Here is a 12,835-nt window from a genome sequence, read left to right on the forward strand (position 1 = left end):
ATTATGGTGGTGATTCAGAAGGACTTCAATGTCACAGTGCCAGAACTTAAAATCCAGTCTCTGCTCATGTTTCCACATTCTCTTGGGGTCACCTAAAACGATTACTACAGACTATGTTCTTGCCAAGCCTAAGTCTGGAAGACCATAAAATAAGAAAAAAAAGACATCCTTCCCGTTGGAACTTTTTAAGGCTTTGAGGGTAATTGCCAACTCTAGCAACTCAACCCACATCATTAACCACCAGGAATTTCAGGAGGAGGCTAAACAGCAGAGTTAAAGCTATTGAAGGCAAACACCCAGGGACAGTAGGGAGTTTACTGATTAAAAAATAAATATATCACTGAAACAAATTTTATGCCAAACATTTTATTTCCATAATAAACATTTCCTGAACTCTTTTCAAAAGTTTTTTTTTTTTTTTGGAGTATGATGACAAAAAAAAATTCAGGAAAAATTATTTACATATAGGAAAGGGGTATTTACACAAAATAAAATGTAAACTTTTTTTTAAAATAGAATTATTACAAATAAATCAGAATTACAAATAGGTGAATGGGATGCTTAAAAAATAAGGCATTTTTTTTTTTTTTTTTAAATCAAAGCTGAATTTAGTTTGTGTGAAGCACACAACTGCAGAAGAGAAGCCTTACAAACCTATGTGTGTAATCCTTACAGGTCTCTATCAAAATCAGTTCTGTTATGTACATTCATGTAACACATTCTCACCATCAATGTCTTTCTATCAACGGATTTCTTAAAAGCTACACCAAACCTGGTGCCTTTACTATTTTCTGTTTAAATACTGACGTTCATTTCAACTATTTTAACGTGCACACTTCACCTACACAAGGTGGTCGTAGCCATAATACAATTAATACAAAGTGGGTAGAGAATAAGGAGCTCAAACTAATACACAGCATTGTATTGAAGCTTAGCCCATAATGTAGCTGCCTCCACTGTGCAAAGGTAAAAAGTCCACTAAATTAAAAAGTGGTAAAACTCATTACATAGCCTTTTTCTTCGTTATAACTTATATTTAAAATGGGACTGATAAAAATAAAATAATGGATCCTATCTACTGCCAGATGAATCTAGACCTACCAGCAGCAAGAGGAACAAACCTATAACTGAAACCGCACACATAAGCCACTGCACTCGATCTAGGTCCTGTTACAAAGTTCAGTTCCCTAGTAGAGCCACATCCATTAAGTCATCCTCTTCATTGATTAGGAAACCTGGGCTTGGACGGGCTGCTCTTTCCGAAGATAAGAGGGAGCCACCACCCATGGATATTGTAGGGTCTGAAGATATTGGTGACTTGGACCAACTTTCAGGCTTCATACTGTAGGACTTCTTCTTTTCTCGATCCTTGTCCTTCAACCTCTTCTTTTCTTTTTTATGCTTTTTGTGCTTTTCTGCACTGTACTCTGGCTGCGTACGGCCGCCTCCTCCATCATCTGAGCTGGGACTATTTTGATAAGATTTCTCAGCAATTGAAGAAGAACCTGATTCACTTTCACTGTCCAGGTTTTGTGGGGTATATGCTGGTGATTTGTTGTGGCTTGGGGAGCAGCGTTCATGCTTCGGGGTCGAACCACTGATCAAGGGTGAACCATAGCTCTTAGGAATCTGTGACCTTAACCCATCCCCACCCCCTTCTCCAGGCTTCTGCAGGGTTACTTTTGCTTTGATACTTGGTGACCCTCCATCATGCTTGCTGATAATAATTTTGGCTACTCCAGTACTTCCTGAGCCTTTTGAGTCACCTTTCTTGGATGAATCAGAAGATCCACCAGAGACTGAAACTTTTGATTTGTCTTTCTCACTCTTTTCACGCTTAACAGGAAATTCGCCTCCCACAAGTCCATGTTTTGAGGACATTCCATGACTAGGGGCCCCTGAGTTCCCTCCCCCACCAGGAGCCTCCATAGGATCCTCTGAACCAGGACCTCCCGTCCCCACCCCATGTTTGAGCTTATCTATAACAGCTGTTAATGAGGGTTTTTTATTTCTACTTGGAGACTTCCCTTTGGAGCTACCATGAAGGTTCTGGGAAACATTGGAGCCACCTGAAAAAGAGGACGACGACGATGAAGAGGATGAGGACGATGAAGAAGAGGATGAAGAAGAGGAGGAGTTTGGCTTTTGTGAAAGAGATCCTGAAGAAACTAGACCAGATGTTGACTTCATTGTGGAGTTTGAACCTCCCCCTGACAAATGAGAACCCCCTGAACCAATAGGCGACTTGGCTTTTGAAGAAGGTGGCGTCCCTGGCATTGGTTTCATTGGGGAAGATAACTTGTCAGAGCCTCCAGATGGTCTGGAGTGTGAAGGAGAAATATTTGGCTTGGAAAGAGAGGGGTTCATTAACACAGATGGTTTTCCCTGTGGTTTAGTCTTGCTACTTACAGAACTACTGACTCCACTTCCTAACCCATGCTTAGTAATAGGAGAAGATCCTTGCTTGCCTAGTGACTGAGAGCCACTTTTAGACTGGCTACCCCCTGATCCAGCTGGACCAGTGTACAATCCACTTCCTCCACTGCTCATCTTTATTCCAGATGACCCATCGGACTTGCTGTTCTTAATTTTTCCTGAGGCAGAAGAGGAAGATGATGTGGAGTGTCCATGATGGCTTCTGCTACTCGATGAATTTCCTGAACCACTGCTTGAATACTGACTATGAGAAGTTGGCTTCCCAACACTCATCGTACCTTTGGGAATTTGAATGGTGATTTTCGGTATTGGAGGAGTGGCCATTCCAGGAGGAGTTTGAGATCTTGCTGATGTTCCTGGTGATTTTGAACCACCAGTACTAGTGGGTGGGGTAAATGGGCGATTAGCAATATGTGAGGGCGATTTTCCTTCAGACTCTTTCTTGCGTTTGGGTGGCTTTTCTTTGCTTTTACCATCACTAGAAGGTGTTCTGCTGCGCTTTCCTGATTTTGAATCTAGGCCTGAACCTTGGATCCCACTTATTCCTCCTCCACTCCCACCCCCATTGCTTCCCTCTTTCATCCTCTGTTTTTGGGGTCGGTCTTTTGTCAAATCTCCAAGTAAAGGGCTCTGACTTCTACTATGCGATTCAAGAATATCCACCCCACCCAGCCCCTTGCCACTTCCAATAATACTAAAATCTACTGTTTCAGCCGCTTGCCCTACCTTGTACTTGCCTTCACTCCCATCAACAGGAATTCCTGAAACTACACCCAGTGATAGCCCCTGCCCAGAAAAGTCCTGCCCAGAAAAATCATGATCGTCGCTCTGGCTGCTTTCATCATTGAAGTCATCTGCAAAACCGCTTTGACTGTTCAGTAATTCTGGGTTAAAATCCATGCTGTTGAAGAAATTATTAGAGGAGTCACTATTTGGGCTTCCATGTGCCTCTGCAATGAGATCAGCAGCATCTGCATAGGGATTGTCTCCACCACCTGCACCATCTACCGGAAACACATCTGTGTCAAACAGGGTGCTCTGAGAGTGACCAGAGCTAGAAGAGTCTCTGACAGGAGTACCAAGATTGGGGCAATCGTCCCCAGCTCCTGGAAGCTTTGAAGCTTCTTCTGCTATGTCGGAGAGTATATCTGTAACGTCTGGAATAATGGTGTCAGTACTAGGCAACCTCACCATTCTTTGCATACCAGACTGGGCATGAGACATTGGCTGCTGGTACACTGTAGGGGGTGTGCCACACTGGCTTGGTGCTGGTGTAATATGAGGTGTGTCCAGGGCATCACCTGCCATGCTTACATCAAATATTGGGTTTTGGGAGTCCACATCCATGGAGAAAAGCTCCCTTTGAAAGTCATCTTCAGTTTGATTTTTCATTTTATCTGTCCTAGGTCTCTTTTTCTTTGGTTTTCCAGTTCCTGATTGCCCTAGGTCTGTTCGAGGAGATCCAGAAGAATTCTGTCTTTCAAGAGGGCTACTGCCATATAAACTTGAGAAGTCCTGTGCTGGGTTGTCCTTGAGCAAGTTCATTAGCATGGGATGGTTTTTAGTATTGCTAGCTGGAGAAGAAACAGGAGGTGGGGTATGATGGGGCGGTGTGGGACTTGAGCCTATATTTCCACCCACATTTCCTGTGATCTGAAGAAGGCTGGTTAGTATGGGATTCTGTGTTACTTTATTGTAGTCATCTCCATGCCCTGTGGAGTCATGGCGCTCTTTCATACCCATGTTGCCAATGTTATTCATGTTGAAAAGAGCGGTCATGGTTCCTGAAGAATATGAGCTGGTTGGGGTTGTAATTAAGGTAGAGGAACCAGTGGTCATTCCGTAGCCTGGACTACTGGCCGGAGGAAGGTTTTTCTTCACCATATCTTCCACGGTCTCCGCAATAAGTGACAATGCAGGAGTATCAGCCTGGATGGTCTCAGCTTTCCTACGAATGGCTCGCATAGTCACAGGAATAGACATGCACCTATGTAACAAAAAGAAGAAAAATACATAAGTACCGCACGCAAATCTCAATGCAAGATAAACACACATCAATATAAAAGTGAGTGACTTATCCATTCAGAAAAAAAGAATTATGTACCAGAATAAAAGAGGACTTCCAACTGGAAAAAAAGAAAATTTTCAGTAAAAATGTATTGCAAATATACCCTTGCGCTGTACTTTTCCTTTAAATGGGTTATTCCGGACTTTGTTTAAAAAAAAAAAGTGCCTAATCACAGTAGTTGCTATCTACCTGTTGTGCTCAGTGAAGTTCTGCAACCAGGACAGAGCGATCACAGACCACTCCTGCTGGCAATTCAGCTGACGTCACATTGTCAGAGTGTCCGTTTCTTTTCCAACTTGCTCTATTGACAGGGCGGGACTGCCGACATCATGCTGTTTGGGGGAGCTGGCTGTCAATCAGCATGACATTGGCAGTCTCGCCCCGTCAACAGAGGAAGGCGGAAAAGAAACTGTCACTCCGATGACGTGACGTCAGCAGAGGCAGCTGAATCGCCGGCAGAGGCAAAGAACGGTGCTGGGCACAATAGGCAGGTAGGTAGCAACTACTTGCCTGTTAGTGCTTAGGCATAGTTTTTTTTATTTTAACAAAGTTCCAGATATTTCCTTTAAGTTTTTTTTTAACTTTCTGCAGTCTGTTACAACATCCAGATTTATGCAATGAATAGTAGATAAAAACATTTTTGGGGAGGGACTCCATTCACCAAACCAAAAGCAGCGACTATTAGATGCTTCAGCATCCATCCTGTGCGTAGTCCATGTTTACTCATGGACCAACTAGCTCAGACAGATAGTCCAAAAATGAAATGGTAAAATCCAGGCATTGTGCAGGCTTGGGAAAAAAGTCAGCGGTTACTTCTGTCCAAGTCTGCAGACGGCACAAGGCACGGTGTCACGATCCCTCTGTTTTCCTAGTCGTGACTGCATCTTTACGATTCATATACTTGTCGTCACATGGCAACTAGACTCATTCGGCTTCTTTCAATAGAAGGGAATAGGAGCAGGAAGAGTTTTGTTGGCATATGAGCGCAAGTACGCAAAATGCATACATGTTGTCATGTGACTGCAGCTCGCATGGGGAACGTGAGAGCGCGCACAATGCATGCTGTCATGAGTCGCCAGTCTGTCAAGCAGAGCAACTGAAAACTTTTCTCCAAAACGCCCAAAACTGCTTTAAAACTCCAAATTTTTATTAAGCATGTTAAAAAAAAAAAAATCAGGGAAAAAAAAAACACGCATTTCCGGTGTAGCTGCACTGTATGCCATAAATAAAGGTGGTTGCAGCCAACAAATGTGTACATTTTTCCCTCTTGAAACACAACAGTCACTAATTTGTGAGCTTTAACTCTTTTGCTGCTGGATTATGCCGCTTTTTGAGGGGCCATTTCACACTAGAAGCACCTGGGAACCAAAAGCATGAAAGTCAGGCAGCAAAGCCTGATCACTGAGCCGATCATCTCTACGCTATGGTGATTAGGCTTAAGCTAGCCCTGTTGTGCGGTGCCAGGATTTTCAGAGGTAGGATCTAAAAAACATTGTGTAGTGATGGTAGATTGGCCTCAGTTGTCAGCTCTACATGTGGCAGTTGTGTGTTGCAGCGATTTACAGGCACCAATAAAACATAATATAACATATTATTACGGCAGGGAAGGCGGACGCTTTCCATCGCTCAGGATAAACCTGTATAACACCCTTTTCCAGCATTACTGACTGATGAGCAACAAGAACGGAATGTCATTTAGTAATAGAGCATGGCTCCGACATCCTGCAGGTCATAAATACCAATCCCAAGAGGGAACAGAATTCATTTTTCACCTTGACATTTCTTAAGGTAATTTATGGGTTGTCATAAAAAAAAAATCCATTGTTTTTCCAAGCAGCAGCGCGTGTAGATCTCCTACTACAGATACAGTCAAGGCGTCACAAACATTATATTCCATGTAAAGAACACACCTCGTGTAATTCAGGTCTGAGCGCTGGACTCACTAGACTAAGACTTCCTGGGAGCGGCACAGAGTAGATGAGGGGTTAATACACAGAGCAGCAATCCGATCGCTTCTAATTGTTGGTACTTTTCTTTTAACAGATGTGTTGGTGACTAATATATACGTATTACAGGTTCTCCTCCTGCACTTGCTGCAGCCGCCTTCCTTACAGGCTGCACAGCGAGGCTGTTCTCATCATAGTTACTGGTTTGTTTCCTCCAATCGAAAAAAACACTCTTTTTTAAAGCTATTTTTTAATTGGAGGAGGCCAATGGTCAGGTCTGGTCACATGCTCAATTAGCTGCCATTTTGTGCCAGGATGGCGGAAAGCCTCACTAATAAGTGCAGGAGGAGAACCTGTCATACTTATAGATTATTAGGTCCCACTAAAATCACGCCCCCAACATATTTGCTAGAATAAAGATTAAGTGGCCAACCCCTTTGAATGGACTTGAAATTGTCAGGAAGCTAGGATTAGAGGGCTGAGGAACAGAATAATTGTGTGTCCTGGAGTAAAAAGCCTTGCTCTCTTCCTTCAGTTCGATGGCACCTTTTACCCTCCAGTTCTTTAAGGTGGGCATTAACTGATTTGTGGAATTAAACAATTGCCAAAATGGAAAATATTTACCGATCAGCTATCGTTTAAAAGGAATCTGTCACCAGATTTATTCTACTCCATCTGCCCATCTGAGAGCAGCATAATGTAGAGAAAGAATCCCCGATTCCAGTGATGTATCACTTAGTTTACTGGGTGAGGTAGCTGTAACAGGGTTCAGAAAGCTAACACCACCCCTCCAACACTGATTAGCAGCTTTCTGTTTATTAACAATAAGCCGCTAATCAAAGGAGGTGGACCAGGTCTCACGCGGGCACAAGTATGGGCAGTGATAATCTACTGCTGATAAAACACTCATTGTATTGAAACAACAGCACTCAGCCTAAAGATATGTGCCCACGCTCCGGAAGTGGCAGCGCTTTGAATGTAGCGCATGCTTGCTGTGTCCAAACCACTGCCGTCTATTGAACGCAGGTGAATCTGCATGTGTTCACCTAACCGTGCAAATTCACCGAGTCCAATACACTCTTGCTAGTCTCCGCAAGAGAAATAGACATGCAGCGGTCTGGAAAGATGCGTCACATGTCTGTCTCCGCAGGTAAGCCGCGGGAGGCTGTGCACGCATAGTGGAGATAGGATTTCTTGAAATCCCATCCACTATGCTGTAACATTCGGCCACTGCCGGGTTGGACGCTGCAGAAGTACGCAGCGTCCAGCACGCAGCGTTTACTGACAGTGTGCACATATCCTAATAAGTGGGGTCGCTGAAATCAGTTTCTCAGCCCCTACCTAATGCTGCCCTCAGATTACATAGCAAAAACCTGCTGACAGATTACCTTTAAAAGCTTGTTAACTCAGGCAGACTGCATTTAATGATTCGTATAGTGCGATCTGTAATAAATAGCCGTCATTCTTCTTTTTAGTGCAAGTCCTGTTTACACTGAAGATGTAAACTGAGAACGATGATCTTTTGTGCAGCACACACGATTATTTCACCAGACGAAAGAGCGTTTTGTTCATTCATCTGGTGATCCGCAGCCTGTTTACACTGGACGACTATCGTGAAATAGAGTTCCTAGGGTCAATTGTTAGCTGTAATCTTTCAGTGTAAATACACCATTAGCAATTACTACACTGTGTGCAGAATTATTAGGCAAGTTGTATTTTGATCACATGATACGTTTTATACATGTTGTCCTACTCCAAGCTGTTCAGGCTTGAGAGCCAACTACCAATTAAGTAAAGCAGGTGATGTGCATCTCTGTAATGAGGAGGGGTGTTGTCTAATGACATCAACACCCTATATAAGGTGTGCTTAATTATTAGGCAACTTCCTTTCCTTTGGCAAAATGGGTCAGGAGAGAGATTTGACGGGCTCTGAAAAGTCCAAGATTGTGAGATGTCTTGCAGAGGGATGCAGCAGTCTTCAAATAGTCAAACTTTTGAAGCGTGATCACCAAACAATCAAGCATTTCATGGCAAATAGCCAACAGGGTCGCAAGAAGCGTGTTGGGCAAAAAAGGCGCAAAATAACTGACCATGAATGGAGGAAAATCAAGCGTGAAGATGCCAAGATGACATTTGCCACCAATTGTGCCACATTTCAGAGTTGCAACGTTACTGGAATAACAAAAAGCACAAGGTGTGTGATACTCAGGGACATGGCCAAGGTAAGGAAGGCTGAAAAACGACCACCTTTGAACAAGAAACATAAGATAAAACGTCAAGACTGGGCCAAAAAATATCTTAAGACTGACTTTTCAAAGGTTTTATGGACTGATGAAATGAGAGTGACTCTTGGTGGCCAAGATGGATGGGCCAGAGGCTGGATCAGGAAGGGGCAGAGAGCTCCACTCCGACTCAGACGCCAGCAAGGTGGAGGTGGAGTACTGGTATGGGCTGGTATCATCAAAGATGAACTTGTGGGACCTTTTCGGGTTGAGGATGGAGTGAAGCTCAACTCCCAGACCTACTGCCAGTTTCTGGAAGACAACTTCTTCAAGCAGTGGTACAGGAAGAAGTCGGTATCGTTCAAGAAAAACATGATTTTCATGCAGGACAATGCTCCATCACATGCCTCCAACTTCTCCACAGCGTGGCTGGCCAGTAAAGGTCTCAAGAAAAAATAATGACATGGCCCCCTTGTTCACCTGATCTGAACCCCATAGAGAACCTGTGGTCCCTCATAAAATCTGAGATCTACAGGGAGGGAAAACAGTCCACCTCTCGGAACAGTGTCTGGGAGGCTGTGGTGGCTGCTGCGCGCAATGTTGATCGTAAACTGATCAAGGAACTGACAGAATCTATGGATGGAAGGCTGTTAGTGTCATCATAAAGAAAGGTGGCTATATTGGTCACTCATTTTTTTGGGTTTTGTTTTTGCATGTCAGAAATGTTTATTTCTAAATTTTGTGCAGTTATATTGGTTTACCTGGTGAAAATAAACAAGTGAGATGGGAATAGATTTGGTTTTTATTAAGTTGCCTAATAATTCTGCACAGTAATAGTTACCTGCACAAACAGATATCCTCCTAAGATAGCCAAATCTAAACACCCACTCCAACTTCCAAAAATATTAAGCTTTGATATTTATAAGTCTTTTGGGTTGATTGAGAACATAGTTGTTGATCAATAATAAAAATAAACCTCTAAAATACAACTTGCCTAATAATTCTGCACACAGTGTATAATACTGAACTCCAGGGCTGTGGAGATTTTGTGGCAGGGACAGGTGGAGGAGACATCAGCCCCTTTAATTGAAGAGAGCGTCAAAGGACATTACAGCAACATTAAAACGGAGGTGTTATTTAATACAATGCAAACCTGCGCCATATATAATACTGATACCTCGGCTCTCCCTACAGTTATAGTTATTACAGAGTTTTTTGGACTATTAGACTTAAGGTACCTTCACACTAAACGACTTTGCAACGAGAACGACAGCGATCCGTGACGTTGCAGCGTCCTGGATAGCGATATCGTTGTGTTTGACACGCAGCAGCGATCTGGATCCCGCTGTGATATCGCTGGTCGTTGCTGAAAGTCCAGAACTTTATTTGGTCGTCAGATCGCCGTGTATCGTCGTGTTTGACAGCAAAAGCAACGATGCCAGCAATGTTTTACAATGGTAACCAGGGTAAATATCGGGTTACTAAGCGCAGGGCCGCGCTTAGTAACCCGATATTTACCCTGGTTACCATTGTAAAAGTAAAAAAAAAAACACTACATACTCACCCTCTGATGTCTGTCACGTCCCCCGGCGTCCGCGCTGCTGCTCAGAGCTTCCTGCACTGAATGTGTCAGTGCCGGCCGTAAAGCAAAGCACAGCGGTGACATCACCGCTCTGCTTTAGGGCCGGCGCTTACACAGTGCAGGGAAGCAAACGCCGGGGGACCCGGCAGACACCGGAATGTAAGTATGTAGTGTTTGTTTTATTTACATTTACACTGGTAACCAGGGTAAACATCGGGTTACTAAGCGCGGCCCTGCGCTTAGTAACCCGATGTTTACCCTGGTTACCCGGGGACTTCGGCATCGTTGGTCGCTGGAGAGCTGTCTGTGTGACAGCTCTCCAGCGACCACACAGCGACGCTGCAGCGATCGGCATCGTTGTCGATATCGCTGCAGCGTCGCTTAATGTGACGGTACCTTTAAGGTACCGTCACACTAAGCGTCGCTGCAGCGATATCGACAACGATGCCGATCGCTGCAGCGTCGCTGTTTCGTCGTTGTGTGGTCGCTGGAGAGCTGTCACACAGACAGCTCTCCAGCGACCAACGATCCCGAAGTCCCCGGGTAACCAGGGTAAACATCAGGTTGCTAAGCGCAGGGCCGCGCTTAGTAACCCGATGTTTACCCTGGTTACCAGTGTAAATGTAAAAAAACAAACACTACATACTTACATTCGCGTCCCCCGGCGTCCGCTTCCCTGCACTGTGTAAGCGCCAGCAGTAGCAGGGCACAGCGGTGACGTCACCGCTGTGCTTTGCTTTCCGGCCGGCACTGACACATTCAGTGCAGGAAGCTCTGAGCAGCAGCGCAGACGCCGGGGGACGTGACAGACATCAGAGGGTGAGTATGTACTGTTTTTTTTTTACTTTTACAATGGTAACCAGGGTAAATATCGGATTACTAAGCGCGGCCCTGCGCTTAGTAACCCGATATTTACCCTGGTTACCATTGTAAAACATCGCTGGCATCGTTGCTTTTGCTGTCAAACACAACGATACACGCCGATCTGACGACCAAATAAAGTTCTGAACTTTAACCAACGACCAGCGATATCACAGCAGGATCCTGATCGCTGCTGCGTGTCAAACACAACGATATCGCTATCCAGGACGCTGCAACGTCACGGATCGCTGTCGTTATCGCTGCAAAGTCGTTTAGTGTGAAGGTACCTTTACTCTTTAAAGGAATCTGTCACCACAAAATTCGCCTATAAGCTGCAGCCACCAGCCTCAAGGGCTTATCTACAGCATTTTGTAATGCTGTAGATAAGCCCCCAATATAACCTGAAAGATAAGAGAAACAAGTTAGATTAAACTCACCCCGGGGCGGTCCCGGTGCGGTCCGGTCCGATGGGCGTTGCGGTCCGGGTCCAGCGCCTCTTCCTTGCTTCCTGCCGCGGATCCTGCACAGGCGTACTTTATCTGACCTGTTGAGGGCAGAGCAAAGTACTGCAGTGCGCAGGCATCAGGAAAAGTCAGAGAGGCTAGGCGCCTGCGCACTGCAGTACTTTGCTCTGCCCTCAACAGGTGAGATAAAGTACGCCTGCGCAGGAGCCGCAGCAAGAAGCAAGGAAGAGGACGTCATCGTATGAAGATGGGAGGCCCTGGACCGGACCGCAACGCCCATCGGACCGGACCACACCGAGACCTCCCCTGGGTGAGTATAACTTGTTTTCCTTATCTTTCAGGTTACATCGGGGGCTTATCTACAGCATTACAGAATGCTGTAGATAAGACCCTGATGACGGTGGCCGCAGCTTATAGGCGAATTTTGGGGTGACAGATTCCCTTTAAGGCTTCTTTCACACTAGCGTCGGCCCGATGCGCGTTGTGAAAGTAATGCCCGATGTGGGCAGCGGATGCAGTCTTACGACGCTTCCGCTGCCCCATTGTAATGTCTGGGGAGGAGGGGGCGGAGTTTCGGCCACGCATGCGCGGTCGAAAATGGCGGACACAACGCGCAAAAAAAGTTACATGTAACGTTTTTTGTGCCGACAGTCCGCCAAAACACGACGCAACTGTCGCACGACGGTTGCGACGTGTGGCCATACGTCGCAATGCGTCGCTAATGAAAGTCTATGGGTAAAAAACGCATCCTGCAGACAACTTAGCAGGATGCGTTTTTTTCTCATAAACGACGCATTGCGACATATTACAAACGACGCTAGTGTGAAAGTAGCCTAACAAGAAAAACTTTTGCTAAAAAATAAAAAGTGCTTTTGTCTAATAGTCTGGAGGCAACTTCCTGTGACGGCGAACACAGACACAGCGTCCTTACAGATCACGGAGAACTGCTCTACACTTGCCGTACACTGATCTATCTAAAATATATTTTTATCTTTTATCAAGATCTAGTGAATAAAATGAACATTTGTTCATGGGAAAACCCCTTTAATCAGCTGGACGGTCCCTCACCTGCTCAGTTCGTGCAGCCTCCATTGAGGTCCCGGTAAGCTTCCTTTCCTGCTCTGCACCAACTGAGCAGGGGAAGGACCGTCCAGCTGATTAAAGGGGTTTTGGTTTTCCCATGAAAAAAAGTTCATTTTATTCACTAGATCTTGATAAAAGAATATTTTAATCAATAGATCTTAGAATAATAATAT

The 12,835-nt window shown here is 44.8% G+C and overlaps 1 protein-coding gene across 1 annotated transcript in view; it reads right to left on the reverse strand.

The window, feature by feature from the left end:
- Window positions 1-360: 360 nt before the first annotated feature.
- MED1 (mediator complex subunit 1) overlaps window positions 361-12,835 on the reverse strand; it is a 33,729-nt gene continuing 21,254 nt past the window's right edge. The window contains exon 17 of the mRNA XM_077252336.1: window positions 361-4,423. Within this exon, the coding sequence (XP_077108451.1) occupies window positions 1,180-4,423 (3,244 nt within the window). The 3' untranslated portion in view covers window positions 361-1,179. The remainder of the gene's footprint in view (window positions 4,424-12,835) is intronic.

Source organism: Ranitomeya variabilis, chromosome 4, assembly GCF_051348905.1.
Source record: "Ranitomeya variabilis isolate aRanVar5 chromosome 4, aRanVar5.hap1, whole genome shotgun sequence".
In the NCBI taxonomy this organism is placed as follows: Eukaryota; Metazoa; Chordata; class Amphibia; order Anura; family Dendrobatidae; genus Ranitomeya; species Ranitomeya variabilis.